The sequence below is a fragment of the Solanum dulcamara genome, chromosome 8, assembly GCF_947179165.1.
Source record: "Solanum dulcamara chromosome 8, daSolDulc1.2, whole genome shotgun sequence".
Taxonomy (NCBI): Eukaryota; Viridiplantae; Streptophyta; class Magnoliopsida; order Solanales; family Solanaceae; genus Solanum; species Solanum dulcamara.
In genome coordinates, this window is record NC_077244.1 from 73,465,020 (window position 1) to 73,485,008 (window position 19,989).

General features: G+C 34.8%; 2 protein-coding genes across 2 annotated transcripts; one reads left to right on the top strand and one right to left on the bottom strand.

Moving 5' to 3' along the window:
* The first annotated feature begins 660 nt into the window (after positions 1–660).
* LOC129898617 (probable E3 ubiquitin-protein ligase ARI7) lies at positions 661–12,501 on the top strand. Its single transcript, XM_055973225.1, has 15 exons — positions 661–1,128; positions 2,139–2,263; positions 2,514–2,619; positions 2,752–2,842; positions 3,291–3,463; positions 4,667–4,771; positions 4,855–4,943; positions 5,287–5,394; positions 5,684–5,774; positions 5,915–6,004; positions 7,474–7,521; positions 8,370–8,441; positions 10,921–11,020; positions 11,127–11,253; positions 11,868–12,501. The coding sequence occupies exons 1-15, from the start codon at positions 949–951 to the stop codon at positions 12,028–12,030; spliced, it is 1,668 nt and encodes a 555-aa protein (XP_055829200.1). The 5' UTR covers positions 661–948; the 3' UTR covers positions 12,031–12,501.
* A 532-nt stretch (positions 12,502–13,033) lies between these two features.
* LOC129898618 (calcium-dependent protein kinase 24) lies at positions 13,034–17,772 on the bottom strand. The gene is made up of 9 exons (XM_055973226.1): positions 17,418–17,772; positions 16,132–16,474; positions 15,881–16,004; positions 15,412–15,555; positions 15,160–15,312; positions 14,403–14,518; positions 14,140–14,307; positions 13,826–14,059; positions 13,034–13,392 (listed from the first exon to the last, which is right to left on the bottom strand). Exons 1-9 carry the CDS (start codon positions 17,597–17,599, stop codon positions 13,246–13,248), a joined length of 1,611 nt encoding a protein of 536 aa, XP_055829201.1. The 5' UTR covers positions 17,600–17,772; the 3' UTR covers positions 13,034–13,245.
* Positions 17,773–19,989: the final 2,217 nt, after the last annotated feature.

Sequence of the window (19,989 nt, forward strand, 5' to 3'; positions counted from 1 at the left end):
CATGTTCATTATAAAATGATAACACAAACTCATGGGTATTTTAAATAATTTTTAGAACTTACAGGTACAAAATAATATTTTTTTGAAACTTCACCAAAACTTGGAAAAATTTATGGCCAAACGCATGGTGAAATTCATCAAAGAATAACTTTCCAAGAATATTTGGAAACTTGGGGCCAAGAGACACCTAAAACTTGGTATTTGTAAATTAATAATATTACATATTAGTGGAGCCTCACAAATTGAGATACGAGAAAGGTATATTGTACACATAATATGGCAATTAAATAACAAAAAAAATCAGATAATAATATAAATCGAACGACAAAAAATCTACACAAACAATACTACGATTACTCGAATGAAACAATAATTTTTTTAATATACAAATTCTAATGTTGTACTCAAGAAAATTTATACATCAAGAATTTAAATACGTAAATAGATCAGTATGACAATTCTTAAACCTTAAAATTTATTCTTCTGAAATAATCATAATTTAAATTGCTATACAAAACCTTTTTCTACAATAATTTTTAAATTTGAAATATGTAAACTATAAAGCTCTACTCAAAAATAAAATAAAATAATCATGAATAAAGAATTTAAATACGCAAATAAATAGTTATAGCAATTCTTAATCCTTGTTTAAACCTCTTTTTGAGATTTCCATGGCAAGTAAACATCCTTACCAAACTTCTTAAACTCTCTTAAAGCTAAAACCAGAGATTCTTTTGGACACGACAATTGTTCCCTTCGAAAAAAAAAAAACATTATATACACAAAAATAGTTAAATCAATTTCATATTCTTCCCTTTTCCCCACATCATAATCAACAACCTACCTTTTTTTTTCCTCCCCAATTTCACTTTTCCAATTTATTTTGCCTTTAGGGTTTCCAGCAACAAATTTTCAGCTGTAGTTTTGGTGTTTGATCATCTATTTTTGATGGATTCCGAAGATGATATGCACGATGCTAATGATATGGAGTCGGTGGATGAAGATTTCTACAGTGACGGTGATGGCTATGGCGGCGATGCTGTAGATAGTGACGGTGATGTTGCTGATTATGATTTCATGGGTAATGAAACCGATGATTCCGATGACCAAGTTGTCAGTCGTTCCCAGGTACTGAAATTTGTTTCTGATTGTACTAAATTACTACTACTATGTCTTGATCTTGAACTAGTTGGGGGTGAATACTCTTATGTACATCCTGGTCTGCTTCATTCTACTGCATATCAATACTTATTGTATTGTAAGTTGTAACCTTCAGAAACTGTTATATAATTCAGGTGGGTGATTCATTGGAAGTGGGGTCTTTGATTTTGATTTGGGTGTGTATTTCCAAGTGAATTTCACTAGAAATCCTGCGCCTTTTTTGTATTACTCGCATGTAGGGATAGAATAGTTTAACTGCATAAAGCTTGCATTTCTGGCGGATGCTGTTTTTAAGGCTTGAACCCGTACCTTCCGGTCACATGCCAGAATAGTTTAACTGCTTATGAATATTTATTGTAAGTTGTAACCTTCAGAAACGGTTTATGTATATGTAGTCATGTAGAGCTGTATAATTCAGGTGAGTGCTTCATTGGAATTGGGGTCTTTGGTTTTGATTTGGTCGCTTTTTTGCATAAGGATAGAATAATTGTGTGCGTAACTCAAAAACTCACCAACCTTTCTTGTCTAAACCGTGGAAAGATACCACGTGATGAACAAGAGACATCTTGATTGATGGGGTTGCGGATTTGATGACTTCTGATATATAGTTGTATTCCGGGGCTGTGTCAAAACTTTTTAAGATATTAGTATATGATTTGTAGGGTTATAGCTGAAGTGAACAGTCTATTCGAATCGTAATGATTGGTGAGTTGCTGTGTGAGTATTCTTTACTTGCTTGTTTTGTGGGACAGCTATGTTGTTAGCTAGTGATCACTTCGATGTGCTTCTCTTGAGCTAGAGTTGATTTTCTCTGCTAGTACACACTTTGATGTGATACAGTAGGCTTCTCTTAATTTAGCTCCTTTCTGTGAGAATTACCATTTAAGTGTTCATTCAATGCCTTTTGGTTTCGGATTTTTCTTTGTCATTAATTCCTATTCGGTTTTAGATTCACACAATGCCTTTGCAATTTGCAGAAAAATTATACTGTCTTGAAGGAAGAGGATATACGTCTGCGACAGGAGGAGGATATGACGACAATTTCTACTCTTCTCTCCATATCAAGAGAAGCTGCCTGTATATTACTTCGACGCTATAACTGGTAACCTGATCTTTCCCCCCCTTTAACCGTAGGAGTTAATAGTTATTCTGAGTGCTGCTGGGTGCTATTACTTGGATTGACATATTTGTTGTCTGTAGCTTTCACTCGATGAGCATCTTTGGTAATGTGAATTGTGCAATGTTATCACACTATGTACTTGTGCTTTCCACTTGTATATTACTTATGAAGGACTTGGTTTTCCTTCTGTTTGACTTGTTTCTAGAAGACTAATAAACAATGATGATTGTAGGAGTGTGAACAAGGTGCATGAGGAGTGGTTTGCTGATGAAGAACGAGTGCGCAAGTCTGCTGGTTTGTTGGAGAAGCCCGTTGTCCCTCTTTCAAGAGCTATAGAAGTAAGTTCTCTACTTTATTACCGGAAATTGATTCACTTTTTAGCCATTATAACATTTATTTGTGTTGCTGTCTCTCTCCGGTGTTCTGAATCTATCTGCGTTGTTTATCTAACCAAGATAGTCTCTCGGCAGGTGGTGTGTGGGATTTGCTTTGAGAACTTCCTTCCTGATGGCATAATATCTGATGGGTGTGGTCATCCTTTTTGTACTACTTGCTGGAAAGGTTTGTTTCTTCTTAAAGCTTTTGTCCACATATATAGCTCTGCTTTATTCTGAACTTGAAATAAGTGTCTAATTTGATATTCTCCGACGTTTATTATCCAATATTTGTTTTCAGTTTATTTAGGGTACAAATCCTTCTCTATTGAAAAGTGCAATCCATCAATTTCCAAAAATATTAATTAAAAAAATAAAGAAAAAAGAAAAAGAAGAAAAAAAAAGAAGAGGGAAGTGTAATCCATTTGGACGTGCAAACCCCAGAACCTTGTTGCTGTTTTATGAATACTGATGCTTAAATGGTAACCAATGAGGCTTCTTGTGCTGCATCATGAAGGGAGAACTCTTCGTCAGTATCTTATTCAGTTCAAATTTTTACTGAAGAATTTTGGTTGTCTTTTATCTGCCATGTCTTTTATTTTCTTGTGTAATGGTTTTTTTTGTTATTCTGGCAGCTTACATTACCACATCCATCAATGACGGCCCTGGATGCTTGACGCTGCGATGTCCTGACCCATCATGCGATGTTGCCATTGGTCAAGATATGATTGATACATTGACATCTGGTGAAGATAAGGACAAGTACTATCGCTACCTTCTTAGATCCTATATTGAGGACAATAGAAAGGTTGGTGCCAAGTTCTGTCAGTTTGATGTTTTCTCATTGCCAGGAAATTAAGACAAGGCCTTGCACTGAGCTCAAGTTGAAAGGTCTCATGTGTTTCTCATATGAGGTTCAAAGTGTGGTTTTACTGCACTATGCATATCAGGATGGACATTGCACCATGGTGCAAAAGGATTATTTGTGCGTGTATTTCTTGTCCAAGAATTTGATAGTCTGTCATATCATGAAAGAGGGGTTTGATTAGTTGCTCACTCACTCCAAATGCATTTGCTTATTCAGCATGCACCTGGAAAAATATGAATTTACTCCCATCACTTTATCAAGACTGCGACTACAAAGAAAGTTATAATCAACTAATTGATGTTATTGAGGACTTGTACATTTTGGATTCATTATGCTACCCATGATTATTTAATCGAACCATTAAAGAAGTAATGTTTTGCTGCGTATGAACTCGTCACATATTCTTTTGAATTATATGTATCCGGGGGCCTGCGATATTCTTTCCTGTGCGTCTTTTATACATCTGTAAAAACATATACATGGCGGAGCAGAGAACAGCAGAAAGAAGGTGAATCTAGTAAAGGGCCTTCATAAGGATTGGAATGGGGATGCCATTATTTATGATTTTAGACTCAAGAATTGCTTTAAGTTCAGTATTTTGGTCCTTTAGCATTTTTTGGTGATAAGTAACTACACAAACTACAAGTCTCATGGTCTTTTATCTCACATTTACAAATTTCCCGTTTTCCTGTCTCTCTCTCTCTCTCTTTCTTTTAACCTTTTCTCCCCTTCTTTCCTTTGCATTTTTCTTCATTGCCTACGGGATATTCAAGAAAAACAAATGTTTGTACATAAGCTGTGCTGTTTAGCTTCCATCTGGTATAGATGATTGGTTGATCTTCAAGAAAAAACTACTTTTTTGTTTGCATAACCTTTCTATTAATGATGTATACTATAAGGGATATCTTTTCACATTTAGAAATTAACTAATGAGAGAAAAGTATTTGCTGCCGTCTCTGCTGGGTTCTCTGGATCTTCAAATTGAGTACTTAAATTATCAACTTGAATTGGTTATTGTATATCACATTTTATTGACACAACTTTTATTTGTTGCAAGGGTTCTTTTGTCTCTCTTGATTGTCCCTGCATTATTTGCCTTTTTTGCTAGCAGGTGTGACACGATTGTTTTCTTGTTTTCTGTAGACAAAATGGTGTCCTGCTCCAGGTTGTGATTCTGCAATAGAATATGATCTTGGAAGTGGAAGCTATGATGTTACTTGCTGTTGTTCCTTTAGTTTTTGTTGGAATGTGAGATTTCTTTTCACTTTTGTATAAGCTTCATTTTATAGTTCATGAAAGTGTCGTTCTTATTGTACCGTTATTTCCTTCAGTGTACAGAAGAGGCTCATCGGCCCGTGGATTGTGATACTGTGTCCAAGTGGATTTTGAAAAACAGTGCTGAGTCGGAAAACATGAATTGGTAAGTATTCATCTTAATGCTGATTGTCCGCTTTTATTTTGTTTTTCATATCTCTGTTAGTGTTTCATGAATGATTCTTGGTTAAGTTATTTATTTTATGTCTACAACACTTAATAATGATCATAAGGTTTTGTCAAGTAGTATAACGTTTGATACTCATCTGTATCATTTTTATTTGGTGTTTCTTGTTATTTCACTGGGTATGTTGTTGTGGTTTCTTGTTATTTCAATCCAGTGTGGATTGAACTAGTTCTTGGTTAATAGGTTGAGATGTTACACTTGTTGGATCCCAAATAAAAATAAGGTTGTTCACATCTAACTTTTTCCTTTCTGGTGATTTCAGGATCTTGGCTAATTCCAAGCCCTGTCCAAAGTGCAAGAGACCAATTGAGAAGAACCAAGGGTGTATGCACATGACTTGTACGCCACCATGTAAATTTGAGTTTTGCTGGTAAGGCTTTTGCACCTATATCTATTTCTGTACATTAGACTGCTCATTCTTGAAGTTCACTACCTTCCATGCACTCTTTATGTGGGGAACCAAAGGAAAAGAAATATATTTATCAATGAACATGGGCATTATTTCGTCAAGGATTTTTCTAGGGCATTCACTTGTTGTTCAGGGACTTACTTTGTTTGTTATACAAGCTTAATTAGATGATACTGAATATACTCATTTTGAAGTATTTGATGTGGTTACCAAAAGGTCCTTACTCGTAGTGTTATTTGATATCTCATAGGTTATGTCTTGGTGCATGGTCAGACCATGGTGAAAGGACCGGTGGATTTTATGCGTGTAATCGCTATGAATCAGCAAAGCAAGAGGGCGTGGTGAGTTTTCCAGTTTGCCCATAATTGGTTTGCGTTTTGTTCTTTTACATCCCGATCTTTGAATTTGGGTTGTAATTATTGATCTCCTGAATGCAATTGGTTGATGTCCTATATGCTTATGTATACATTGTTGCATATAGTATGATGAATCTGAGAGGAGGAGGGAGATGGCCAAAAACTCTCTGGAAAGATACACACATTACTATGAGCGTTGGGCAACCAATCAATCGGTATGGATAACTCTGTTCGTCTAAAGTTTTTCAATCCCCGTTTGTGTAAGTGGGTGGTTCACTAATTGGTTTTATTTGTTAGTACTTCCCTTTCTGTTTATAGTCAATTTCACCCCCATAACCATGGATATTTTCAATTGTAAATCTATGTGATTTGTTGATAAAAGGAACAGGTAAGAATAGGGGATATATGTTTTTTTTACTTTTAAATGTCTTTAATGTTGGCCTAAAGTTATAATTTACTTGTACAATGTTCTATCTTGGGTTGCGGGAGATAAAACTTGCTATGCAAGTCTTGCGCCTATACTCTTGTGCTGCATTTTGTATAGTTATTAAGCCGCGTGACAGATGTTTGCCAACTGTAAAGGTTTTTGCTTCTCTATAGAATTAGAGCAGAAACCATGTCAACATAATGAGAAGAAAACAAGTGAGTTCGACGGAAGTGTAGTTTTGCCATAAAGTACACATAGGTAATATAAATTGCCACTTACAAGCATTTTGATACTTGATGTGATCAACCTGCATGGTCTTTAGTGTTGATGAATACCAAAATGAGTTGCGAGTAGACACTATATTATGTATAGTCACATGAGCTCCCTGTTTACTCATGCCAAGGGAGTTTGATTCTTGTTGATCTTCGTCACACATTTTTGGGTATAAGTCACACACCATAGTAACACTCATCTGCTGATCATCGTTCTCTTGATGAACTTGCTCCTCCTTTCTACCCGCCCATACCAAATGTCAGTGACTGAGGCCATCTCGACATTGTCAATGGCCTTGTTATCAGCTAGGAGATGCATTTTTTCTTTGCCTAGACCAATTTTAATCCAATCAACTTTCCTATGATTTTATCAAAACTCCGCTTAATCAAATTTTCATGCTTTGTTCTCCGGAGATCTAAAGGATGCAAAACTGTCTCTCTGTCTCTCTATCTTGTTTCCTTTTGAATTTATTTTGTTCGTGCTTATTGAAGCTGCACAAATATTGGGTAGAAGCATTATGGAGTGTGAGCTGAAGGGTTGGGTTATGTCATATGTTACCCTGTTTGCTGCTTCTTTCCACTTCTCTTTGTAGATACTGGAATTGAATATGCTTATTTACACTTCCCTGTTTGAATTGTTGATGATTGATGCCTTAAAAGAAAATGAGAATACTGTTGATGCCATCGATTTATATTTCTTGTGAGCTCTCTCTTCTACTATTTTTTTAATTAGGTAAATATGTAGTTTCATTCTTTCAACATGTAGAGGATGCAAACGAGTACAAAAAATGATCTTCTACTGTTTTCTAGAAACAGGTTATATACATCTTGGAAATGGTAAAACGTGCATTAAAAATTGTGAAATTGAAAGTTCCCTTTGACTTTATATCCTTCTTGAGAATTGTGAAACATGCGTTAATTTGTGAAAATTGAAATTTCCCATTCACTTTTGTAAGGCTAATATTCCTTGTTTTCCTGACGGCAGTCGAGGCAAAAAGCCATGGCAGATCTGCATCAAATGCAAACTGTTCATGTAAGTACAATATGTGTTTGCTTACAGACGACAGTTATTCTTGCTACTATGGTACTTTTTTCAGTTTTGTGGGACAATACTGGGTATTTTGTTGTGTACTTGAAACTAGGGTGCAGTTGTAATTTTGGTCTAGGATATTTTCAAATGTGTGCCTTTGTTTGATAAATCTTGGCTTGCTGTAGTGCAGTGTATATTGCAATTGTACTCCTTGGTTTATCTAATTATTTACTTTATGCCTGGTGATTTTGCTCCATAGAGTAAACTAGGGGTGACAAAATCAAACTCAACCCGCCCAACCCATTTATGTTTGACCTGCCCTTTTCAACCCATTAAAAATTGGGTTGATTTGTAACCCAAATTAGCTCATGAGAAATCTGGTCAAAATATTGTAAAAAAATTTGATATGCTATATATAACCATAATAAAGAAAAAATAATTTTATAGGTCCTAAAATATTTTAAAAGAACAAATGAAAAAATTAAACTTAGTAAAAATTTGGGTTGGGTTGAGTTTTGACCCGTTGTATGACCCATTACCTGACCCTTTTTGACCCATGCAAATTTGGGTTGGGTTGTGTCTTGACCCGCTTGTTGTCTTGACCCATCATGACCTGCCCAAATTTAACCCACCCCACCCAATTGCCACCCCTGGAGTATACACAAGCTAAAGAAATGACAAAATAAGAGTAAGTGCTCTTTATAGAAAAAGTTGGTGCTGAAGAATTTGTTTACTGGAAATGAGTTGTTTTTTCTTTGTTCTTATGTTATCTATCCAGGCATAAATTTTGTTTTTTCCAATTGATATGTATTCAAATATGTGTTTAATGTAGTTTCTGGTTTATTCTGCAGCTTGAAAAGCTTAGTGAAATACAGTCCCAACCTGAGTCACAATTGAAATTCATTATAGATTCCTGGCAACAGGTAAACACTGCAATCTTCTTCACATATACGTTGCTTAAAACATTAGTTAAATGGCATTCCTCCGGCAATCAAGCAGTTATAATAGTATGGATACACCAAGGAATCAGTTCATGGTTGGCCTAGTCCACATCAATTTGCTACCCTCTATGTACTACATATGGCTGTATCTTTGGTAGGAAATCATCAGCCTCATCTCATTCCCCGTTTTGAATTGGTTTCCTATCAAAATGTATACATTTGTTTCATACACTATGGTGATCGTGAGAAGAGATATCTTTTACATCCCAGAGGGGCTAAACTATGTTGAGGACACGCAATATCCAAAGTTTCTATGAACTTTGGTTACTCTGGCCTTCTTATCCATGATATTGAAGGAAGATAGTGTGAAGGAAGAGGAATTTTCGGGGTTGTGGGGGACTGGGGGGTGTCATTCAAGGATAAGTCTTGGCACTATGCATTGGGATTTGGTGATTTGTCTTTAACGATTAAGTTCCTGCAACATACATCAAACCAAAATACGGATTCAGTCCCTTTTAATTAAATTCCCCCCCCCCTCCTCACTGCCCATGTGAGTCCCCACATAAGGTTGCAAATCAGATGAAGATCGGAAAACAGTTACTGTGTTCATCCGTATTTTGCAACAAATTTTCCAACCGTAGGGGCTTCCTGTTTGTATGAAGTATTGGATAGCTATTTCTCTAGAAGAAGGATTTGGCTGAAAATGAGTAATTTGTGAATGTGCACCTACTTGGGGGGGGGGGGGGACTGTCATCTTTGCCAGATTCATCTCTTCTTTCCCTTTATAGCCATCCCATAAGATATTCTGTATTAGTTTACCGAGTTTCTTATATTATAGTGCACATAGACATCACATATGTAGCTATGTTTGAGAGAATGGATTTTATGAGAGTGACTTTCCTCTTTACAGGAAGATCGACATACTTTTTAGTAAAGAGAAACTACATTACATCACCTGTTGAACCTAGCTTAAAAATATTTGCACTTCTCTGAGTAGAATCAGCTCCGACTTTCTCATCTTGATAAGCAGCCTTGATACTTTCGAATAAACAGATCTTCCTCATTTGCTGCTTATGAAAAATTAATGTATCATTTTAGAACAGAAGATGCACTATGGAGACGTCTTCGACCCTTACCTTTGTCACCTTATTTCACTTATGTTTCCTCAAGCTATGTCCTATTCGAAGAGCTTACTAAGGGCTTTCATCACAGGGAAGAGTGATGGAACAGAGGGTCTCCTTGATGTGTCTACTGCTCCCAAAGGAACCGAGTGGACCATTTCGAAAAATCTCACTTTGGATATCCAGTTTCTCCAAATTTTCTGAAGCCCATTTTAATTGAAGTTCCAGTTAACATGTTCATTTACCTTCTCATTATCCTGCTTGCATATATCTCTTGTTTTGTTCTTCACTTTTTCAACTCTCAAATCAAAGTCTTATTTGCAATGAAAATGGATTCGGGATCTTTGGTGGGGTAGATACAATATTCTCATTCTTATTGACAATGACATGTTTTTGTATGCTTTTCGCTAGACTAATGGGCTAAAACTCCTTCATTTCTATCGTCCCACCTCTTGAATAGGCACTATTCTAAAGCTCCTCTCTAACTTATTTTAGCATTCCATGACATCTGTTGGAGTCCCACATTGCTGGGTTAAGTTGCATTTGGACTTTTTTTGGGTCTTGGACAATCTTCCCTCATGAACTTAAGCTTCTGGGGTTGAGTAACGCTAAAGTCCATTTCTTTGTCATGGTATCAAAGTTGGTAGTGGTTTTGAGAGCGACTCTCACTGCCGCCTATTATCAAAAAGAATTTCACGTGCTTGATTCATGAAAAAAAACTTGTGCTCGCACCTAGGGGACGTGTTGAGAATATAATTAACTAATTAACTAAACAAAAGTTAATCTCAAAAAAAAAATTAAAAAAAATGAGTAAACAAAAGTGTGCTCTCTCTAACATCTTAACCTTTTAGATAAGATGGTCATACACTGTCATGGTGTCTGTTAAGAAGCCCCACATCGATAGAGGGATGAGAAATTGGACTCCTTATATGGACTTGGTCAATCCTCTCCTCATGAGCTAGCTTTTGGGTTGAGTTAGGCCCAGGTGCCATCTTTACAATATCAGCGCTAGACCTGTCCCAATTCATTGTTTACCCGATGTAGCCCTCCGTTTATATCATCCACGCTCCAGATGTCTAGTTTTGGATGTGCAGGGTGTTGGAGTCGGTTAAGGTACATTTGGACTCTTTATATGATAATGAAATTCTCACCTTATGAGCTTAGCTTTTGGGGTTCAGTTAGGCCCAAAGTCAATTATCCATTGACATGTTTTCCTCCCGTTCAAGTAACTAATCAGAATATCACTTCCTGCAGATAATGTAGTTATTCTGAACTTGGAAGTGTTCTTTTATTGGGGCATGTAATATGGAGCAATTGATGTTCCACTATACAATTTGCAGATAGTTGAATGTAGGAGAGTATTAAAATGGACCTATGCATATGGATACTACCTACCGGAACATGAGCAAGCGAAAAGGCAGTTTTTTGAGTATGTACAAGGTACTTACAGTTTTCATCATCTGTGTACCTTGTTCTTGGACCATCTTCAGCAAACTTGTCTCATGCTTCTGTTACTTTTCCGTATGCAACATTTTTATCTGTACAGGTGAGGCAGAGGCTGGTTTAGAGAGACTTCATCAATGTGCTGAAAAGGAACTCCAAACTTACCTTAATGCGACAGCACTGTCCAAGGATTTCAATGATTTCCGTACAAAGCTCGCTGGTTTAACAAGGTAATTTATCTTACACAGTTGCCTAGAAGCATAAAGTATGGACGGTTCTTCAGCTAAGAGCCAATCTACAGAATTAATTCAAGAGTTCTGGTTTCACACTTTTTACTTAAATGTGGATGTCATTGAAGATCTCATATTACTAAACTTAACTATTTTGCACTTAATTATAATCTTTTAACTCTTTTGTTTATATAATTTTTCATGTTGAAAGTTATGTATCTTGAGTTATGCATAAATTGCAAGTTCTTTTTTTGTTTGCGATTTTTTCACTAATATTGTCCTCTAATTTGCGCTTTGCATTTAAACCCTCAATTGACCAGAAAACACTTCTTTTTTTATGTGGTTCCCACGCTCACCCCCCTAACTGCTGCCTCGTCTATGCTAACAATTACCCCACTTCCATGGGAAAAAGAGGACAGCCTCAGAATAGTGGAAATTGGAGGGGTACCTAACCCAAACTAGGATTTACATTGTAAATGTCACGGGATAATTATTGCCTAAGCTGCAAGTCCACCTCTCAAATATGTGGAAGAGATAAGATGGTTTTGCGTTTGATAGTTAATATTGATATTTTAACATTTTAATGACACCTCTGTTTTTTCAAATTGCAACAGTGTCACCCGAAACTACTTTGAAAATCTGGTTAGAGCACTGGAGAATGGTCTTGCTGATGTGGATTCCCAAGGTGCTTGTAGTAAGGCACCCATCTCAACGAATGTAACTGGTAGCAGCAAGGGCAAAGGAGGAGGTAGGGGCAAGAACTCCACTAAGACATGAGAGCCAAGCAAATAAGATGACTATCTATACCGGGATTTTGGGGGATAAAATGATGTTCAGATGGGTAAGATAAAGAATCTACTCAACGATAGGAAAACAAGAGTGGTTGATCCTCTCTAATTGAAGCCGCCGATTGTCAGAGAACAGTATAGGTAAAAAGAACCCATGAAACTGAAGTTTTGCTGTGCATCTTCAAGGGGCAATTTATTTATGGTTCTGTTGTAAATAGTCTGTGATAGAGTTAGGTGCAGAACTATTCCAACTCAACTCATCTCATCTTTCTTGGGGGATTGGGGCAGTAGCCGCAAACAAAGCTGTGCTGTTCTTACCGGTGTCTTGTGCATAAGGGTCCCTTGTGTGTATATAATGATATATGATGTTTTTAGAATTGCTCTGTCCGTCTCTCCAGGGTTATAGTTTCGTAGCCTTGTTGAGATTTTTAAAAAAAAAATTCGACGTATTTGAGTAGCATGCTGCAGTATTGTTAACCGATAACAATTTCCATTAATTTTTTTTGGGAGAATGACTTATTTTATGGAAAGCATTTTCTTGAAGAATGTGTTCCAGTGTTGGTTGTAGAGTAAAAGCTATTTCTCGAAAAGGAATGTTTATTATAGATTAATTATGTTAGCAAATTGGATATATATATATATATTTTTTTGGTTGTTTTAAAGATTGTTAATAGTGTAGATATAAGATATTGGTTAGAACTGTGACATGAAATAATAGTTGAAATAGTTGTGATTTGCGAAGGAGAATATCTTCCATATTTCAGCTGCTCTCTTTTCTATCATAGGAGCCAAACAAGGAAACTATTTTCTCTTTTTTTAAATGATTCACAAAGGAAAGCATAAATATCATAACTTCAAGCTAGGGACGGGGAAAGGGCATGGACGAGCCTCGACTGGGCCATCAGTGATCGAAAAATGAAAAACAAGATTCCTGATCATCATCTTTCTATTACTCAATGAAATATTATAACTCAATGAAGTATTATCAGGGATCCTCAAAATGATATTTTGTCATTAATATTAAGAACTACTAGCCTTGTAAAACAGAAAAAAAATGAGACAGACAAGAAATATGTATATATATTCTTGCTTAATGTGGAACAAAAGCCTGTATATTTCTTAGCCATATCTTCTTCTCTACATTTTTTTTTCATCTTCTTATCAAGTGAAGGATATAATAAAAGCTCAAAAAATATTGGAAGAGTTAATTTTTCAATTGCATGGATTTGTCTTTGAAAAGTCTCATGCTAAGCGCATTCAGCATTGCTTTTGAGTATTGGCGTGAACCCATTTTCCAATCTGTTCCTGTTGACATCATCACCTTGAAATCTTGATAACTTATCCTTCCATCCTGTATTCATATATTAACAAAATGAATCATCCAAATAAAACAAAATATAATAGATAATTATATGTAACCGTTCATAAAGAATGAGATTAATAACTTAAAAAATAAGACATGATTACATGTTAAGTACGAAATAATTCTTCATTCTTAACTATGTTGTACCTTCACACCCTTAAGTGGTGGACAAGCATACTTACTGTTGCATGGATTGGAAATAAATATTTGTATACCTCAGGTCGATCATATTAGTCAAAATTCTGTATTTGTGTTTAAAAAATCAACTTAATATGTTTATATTATTTATTTAGAAGTCGGTAAACTGTCTTCTAGTATTCAGAATCTATAATCTTCTCCCGGTTTTGTATATACAAGAACTTAAGTTATAAGTAAGGAGAGACAGATTATCCAAATGATTAAGGTTAATTAGTGAAATTACCTTATCCAAATCAGCATCAAATATGATGTCATTAATAACTTGATCATTCTGGGGGGCAAGATTATCATCAAACAAAGAGATTTTTAAGTCTTCAAACTCAATAAATCCACTTTTATTCTTGTCAAATTGGAGGAATGCATGTCGAATATGATCATCATTGCTTAACCTTTGCAAGTGCACAGCCATTGTCACAAATTCCTCACAATTCAACATTCCATTTCCATCAACATCAGCCTAATTAACAAAAAACTCTTAATTAATTAAAATTTGTAAAATTAATTAATGTATAATTAGGAGAATTAATTACAACTTACAGCATCCATTAACAATTGGACTTCAGGTTCAGCAACAGTTTGGCCCATCATATGTAAACCATCTTTGAGTTCTTGGAAACTTAGGTTTCCATTTTTGTCAGTGTCCATCATATAAAACATTTGTTTTATTCCGTGTACTTGATCTTGCGGTAAGTTATCTGCTACAACCTGTAAATATCGTAAGTACGTATGTACAATTATGTCTCATGAAATAAAATTTTACATTGGTAAACATGTTATTATTATAAGGAATTAGTACTCACTCTTAGAACTTTCTTCTTGAATTTATTCATCAAAGTGAATTGCTTAATCTTGGCTCTCACTCCTTCTCCCAAACAAACATTAGAGACCTTGTCTGCATTCTGTATCCAGTGATGTTCTAATTTGAACATCAAGAGTTGATGTATTAGGTTTAATTTGCAATTAAGTCCCAAATCCCAATCTTTCAGAATCAAACATAATAAGATAACTAAGACGAACAACAACATACTCAGTGTAATCTTACTAAGTGGAGTTTGGAGAGAATAAAGTATACGTGGAGCCGCAAACCTTACCCCTACTTCATGGAGGTGGAGAGGTTGTTTATGAAAGACCCTCGGCTCAAGTAACTCACAACAAAACAATGTTAAAAATAACATACAAATGCAAAGCAAATAATAACTAAATCATTATATAACATTCAGAAAAACAGATAGTAACAACATCAAAATAATGCGATATATAACTAAAGCAAAGAACAACGAGATTAGTACTAATGCTATATGGATGCACAAAGACAACACTCAACTATCTTTGTCTCTACTAATCTTCTATCCTAATCCTCGATCTTCAAACCCCCTATCTAAGACGATACATGTTTAATTAATTACTAAACACTGATAGTGTAAAAAAGGTAGATTATCTCTACTTATGCCATATGAAGCTCATCCTAAAATCAAATCCGTGAGTAGTTATCTTTTATCCCTCGTACCAAACAAGCCGTGATAGAATAAACATTTATGGAGAGTAATTCATGCTTACCAAGGACTTCTTCAACAGTAAACCTGTTATAAGGATTAGCATCAAGCATTCCTTTGACAAGATCTTTAGCTTCATCAGATACTCTTGGCCATGGATCTCTGTTAAAGTCTATTGTACCCTTCACTATTGCGTGTGCAATTCCTTCTTCGGTTTCTGTGCTAATCAAGGAAACACAATTACACTATTCATAAAACTCAACTAATAATTAAACTACAAATTAGAATAATAATTTGTTGTAACTTAACTAATTACCTGCCCAAAAAGGTGGAACACCACATAACAAAATGTAAAGAATAACACCAGCACTCCACACATCAACTTCTGGTCCATAATTTCTTCTAAGAACTTCCGGAGCCATGTAATACGGACTTCCTACTATTTCACAAAATTTCTGACCTAACCATGAAAAAATAAGTGTTTTTTTTTAGTAAAAGCAGAAGCAGTTTTTCAGAAGATTCAAACATTAATTTTCCTCTGAAACACTTTTGAAACTTTGGTCAAGCACAAATTGCATATTAACAAAAGGGTTGTTGACGTGATCTCTGTTAATCTTCTTCCAACTTGTGAGGTGGTCCATCAAGTCCTCTAGCCTTGGGTAGTTAAAATGAAGTCAGGACCCAAACACAAACTGTTACTCTCCAATCGAGAAACATTTTTGACAAAAACACTTTTTAAAATAAACAACTTTTGAAAGTTTGACCAAACATACGAGAGCACTTACCAGGTTCAAAGAAAATGGAAAGGCCAAAATCAATGGCCTTTAATTGAGCATTTTCACTTGCATTGGCATATAAAAAGTTCTCAGGTTTAAGGTCTCGATGAATTACCCCATGCTTGTGGCATACCTATCACCAATTACGCATCTTTAGTTTAAGACTAGAAGATTCAAAAGTCTTATTTTTTTTTAAAACTCTATGTCAAGTCAAAATCAGACAAAGAAATTGAAACGGAGGAAGTTATTAAATAATTTACCTGGACAACTTCAAGAATAGTTTTTGTAACAAGAGCAGCAGCTCTTTCAGTATAATGTCCTCTTGCAACAATTCTATCAAATAGTTCTCCACCTTCACAAAGTTCCATGACAAGATAAACAGCTTCTTTATCTTCATAAACTTCTTTGTAGGTAACAATATTAGGGTGTTTAGGCAAATGCCTCATAATAACCACTTCCCTCCTCACATCTTCCACATCTATCTCTGTCCTCAACTTGCTCTTTGCTATTGTTTTACATGCCACATTCTCCCCACTTATCTTGTCTACACATTGGTATGTTATCCCAAACTCCCCTCTTCCTAACTCCTTCCCAAACTCATACCTATTACAATAATAACAAAAGTATGAGTCTCTTTGAATTATCTGATTGTAAATAGTTGATAAGCTTAAGTGCTGAAATGGATAAAAGTGTTGTAACTGTTATTAAGCAGTCTAAAAATAACTTTTCTTAAAGAGATATTGTTCATATACTGTTAGGAAAACTGCCGACAAAATAGTGGTGGAGTCAAGATTTTTTATTGAGGAAAGTGAAAATGTAAAGAAATAAACAATACATGAAGAAGTCAAGGAGATTCTATATAATAGTATATATAGAAAATATACAATGTAATTTTTGAGCTAATTTAAAGATTGTCAATTGACGCCTCTTGAACAAGGGTGACTCCACTATGTACTGCCTCAAAATGTAAGTAAACTTATGCAAACAAATTCCTTTCGAACAGTGGCAGAGCCAAGATTTTTATTAGAAAAAGTCAAAATGTTAAGAAAACACATGAAAGTTACGAAAATTCAACATATAGTATATAAATACAAAAAATTACATTTATTTATACAATATAGTTTTCTGATGAAAGACACTCCTTAAACAAAGATGGCTTTAACACTGCTTCAAAATACAAGCAAACTTATAGTCATGTACTGATAAATTAACTTAGCCACTTTTAAAAAAATGGCACGAACTTATATATAGAGTAGAACTAAAATGAAGACTATTTAGGATATTAATCTTATTTCGTGTAGTTTCTTTAAATTTAAAGTTTTAAGGCGAATGTTTTTTTCCCCTTAAAGAAATATTATTCGTATATTATTTAGAAAAACGACATAAAAGGAAATAATTCTAACAAAAAAATGCATGAGTCGGACGGATTAATTCAAAATATACGTTTGAATTTATATATAACACGTTCAAAGTCGTAGCCTCTTTACGTGATAGAGAATAATGAAATAACTTCATATATATTACAAACTATCGAACAGTACGTAACCTTTGGTAAATGTCATCGCCAGATGGATCCATCACGACATTTATTGGTCTCGAAAATTTCTGGGATTTAGGTACGGATGTCCGGCTTGTGCTCTTGGAACATGTTTCTTGATCAATAGGAGTAGGCCTCATCCTATTCCTTTTCAAGAAACTTGCATTTTGTGCAGACATGCATGTTCCCATTTTTTTGGGATGTTAATTTTTTATTATATGTTTTTTGTTTGTTTGTTGGAATTTAGGTTATTAGGTTGAACATCCCAAAGGGAACGAAAGATGAAAGGAAAATTAATGCAGTGAAGGAAAACACAAATTAGAGAGAAAGAGAAAGAGGAAGGAAGAGGGAGAGAATTAGGAAATCCTACTTTTAGGGGAAGTAGTTGATTAAGTTATTAATTAAGCTAATTAATGTATGATGTTATTGTTTTTTTTTGGGTCAAAATTATGTTGTTTTATCGCTTTCCCCGGTTTTGTCTCACTCCAGTTGAACACTTTTGTTCTTGTGCCATACAAATATAGAAGATTCAAGTACTATCATTTTATAAGAAGGTATTCAAAGAAAAAAAAGGTATTATTTGAAGCATGTGATCTAAATCAAATATATTATTTGGGGGTAGGGGAAGGGGAAGGGGAAACGGGGAGGGGATTACAAGGTGGAGAATTGAACATTCATTAATAATGTGGAGTTCAGGTAGGCAACTAAGTGAGCTATTAAGTTTTTCTATTATGATCCTTTTTGTGGGTTAAAAGTGAGAAATTATAAAAAAGTATATAATTAGTTTATTATCAACAATTTTCACTTAGATGTGACAATATGTAGAGTTCTCATATCGTGGGGAATTTCAATTTTTTATATATATAATTATGGTTATAAGTTAATTTTTGAGATTGAATTTGCCTAATATCTATTTTTTTTTATTGTGGTATCAAAGTTAGAACATCTCAATTCATAAATTTAGCGAATTTTGAGCTCACATATTATATTGACCACACTCTATATGTTCAATTCTAAGTATGCATTATTGTTAAGTTTCCACATCGATAGAGGTGTGACTTATTTATCTCCTATGAGTCTTTCTACATCTTCTTATATAATTATAGATAATTCTCACCATATTTTATATATATCATATTTATTGAATTGATTTAGACATGCATCATAAGCACATTAGTAAATTTTTTGCTTAATGTTATAAAATAAAATAACTTGGCAAATTAATAAAAAGGAGAGATAGTAAGAGAAAGAAAGAGAGTTGAGAGATTTCTGTGTGTCGATCTTTGCAAATTAGTTGGCTATTTATAGCCAATTTGAAGTATGCAAATGTTGACTAAAGGGGTTAGGGGATAAGATGGAGGTAGGGGAAAAGGAAATCAAGAAAGGGACATCCATATTATCTTGCAACACTCCTCCTTGGATGTCTATGTACAAAAGAAAAAATATGTACATAATTATTTGTAATACACATTGTTTGCTTTTTCATTACTTTCATGATGAAGACCATAATTCCATCCTCTCTACTTGAGTTACTTGCAAGTTGCCTTCTTGATTGGAGTCCATCAAAAGATAATGTGCTTCGTTAAAACCTTATTAGAAAAAACTTAGTGGGAAAAAGCCTAATGAAGGAAAAAGAGTACACATATCTGATAATACGCTTTGAGTGCTGCCTCATTAAAAATCTTATCAGAAAAACACGATGGGACAAAACCTTGATTAAGGAAAAAAGAGTACAACACGTATTTTACTCCCACCGATGAAAATTTCATTTGATATTTTGGAGACGACGCATTTCAATCTTATATCTTAATTTCTCAAAAGTTGATGTTGGTAATGCCTTTGTGAATAAATTTACAAGATTATCACTTGAACGAACTTGTTGTACATCAATATCACCATTATTCTGGAGATCATGTGTGAAGAATAATTTTGGTGAAATATATTTCGTTCTGTCTCCTTTTATGAAGCCACCTTTCAATTGAGTTATGCAGGCGGCATTGTCTTCGAATATAACTGTGGGTATTTTGATATTATTTTTCAGGCCGCATTTTTTTTGATGAACTTTATTATCGATTTCAACCACACACATTCTCTACTTGGTTCATGAATTCCTATTATTTCAGCATGACTTGAATAAGTAGCAATAATAGACTGCTTTATAGATCGACATGATATAGCAGTTCCTCCGTATGTAAATAGATAGCCTGTTTGAGATTGAGCTTTATGTGGGTCTGATAAATAACCTGCATCTGCATAACCAATAAGGTCTGCACAACCTTTGTTAGTATAAAACAAACCCATATCAATGGTACCCTTTAGTTATCGCAAAATATGCTTGATACCATTTCAATGTCTTCGCGTTAGTGATGGACTATACTTTGCCAATAAATTAACAGAAAATGTTATATTAGGCCTGGTTGCGTTAGCAAGATATATAAGTGCACTAATAGCACTGAGATATGGTACTTCAGGTGGGGCTGTTCAAAATCGTCCGCTACCGATAACCCATCCGTAAAATTGGCTTATTGGCTTTTTGGTATTGGGTTATCGAATTAGCGGGTGGGGAATGAATTTAAATTTT

Bases quoted from the DNA above. Each gene is read 5' to 3' on its own strand.
- LOC129898617 (XM_055973225.1), top strand. From the start codon at position 949: ATGGATTCCGAAGATGATATGCACGATGCTAATGATATGGAGTCGGTG. The intron at 2,620-2,751 runs GTAAGTTCTCTA...GTCTCTCGGCAG, and splicing joins CTCTTTCAAGAGCTATAGAA to GTGGTGTGTGGGATTTGCTT. The intron at 5,395-5,683 runs GTAAGGCTTTTG...GATATCTCATAG, and splicing joins TGTAAATTTGAGTTTTGCTG to GTTATGTCTTGGTGCATGGT.
- LOC129898618 (XM_055973226.1), bottom strand. From the start codon at position 17,599: ATGGGAACATGCATGTCTGCACAAAATGCAAGTTTCTTGAAAAGGAAT. The intron at 15,313-15,411 runs GTAATTAGTTAA...TGATTAGCACAG, and splicing joins TGTTCCACCTTTTTGGGCAG to AAACCGAAGAAGGAATTGCA. The intron at 13,393-13,825 runs GTAATTTCACTA...ATATGAATACAG, and splicing joins TTGATGCTGATTTGGATAAG to GATGGAAGGATAAGTTATCA.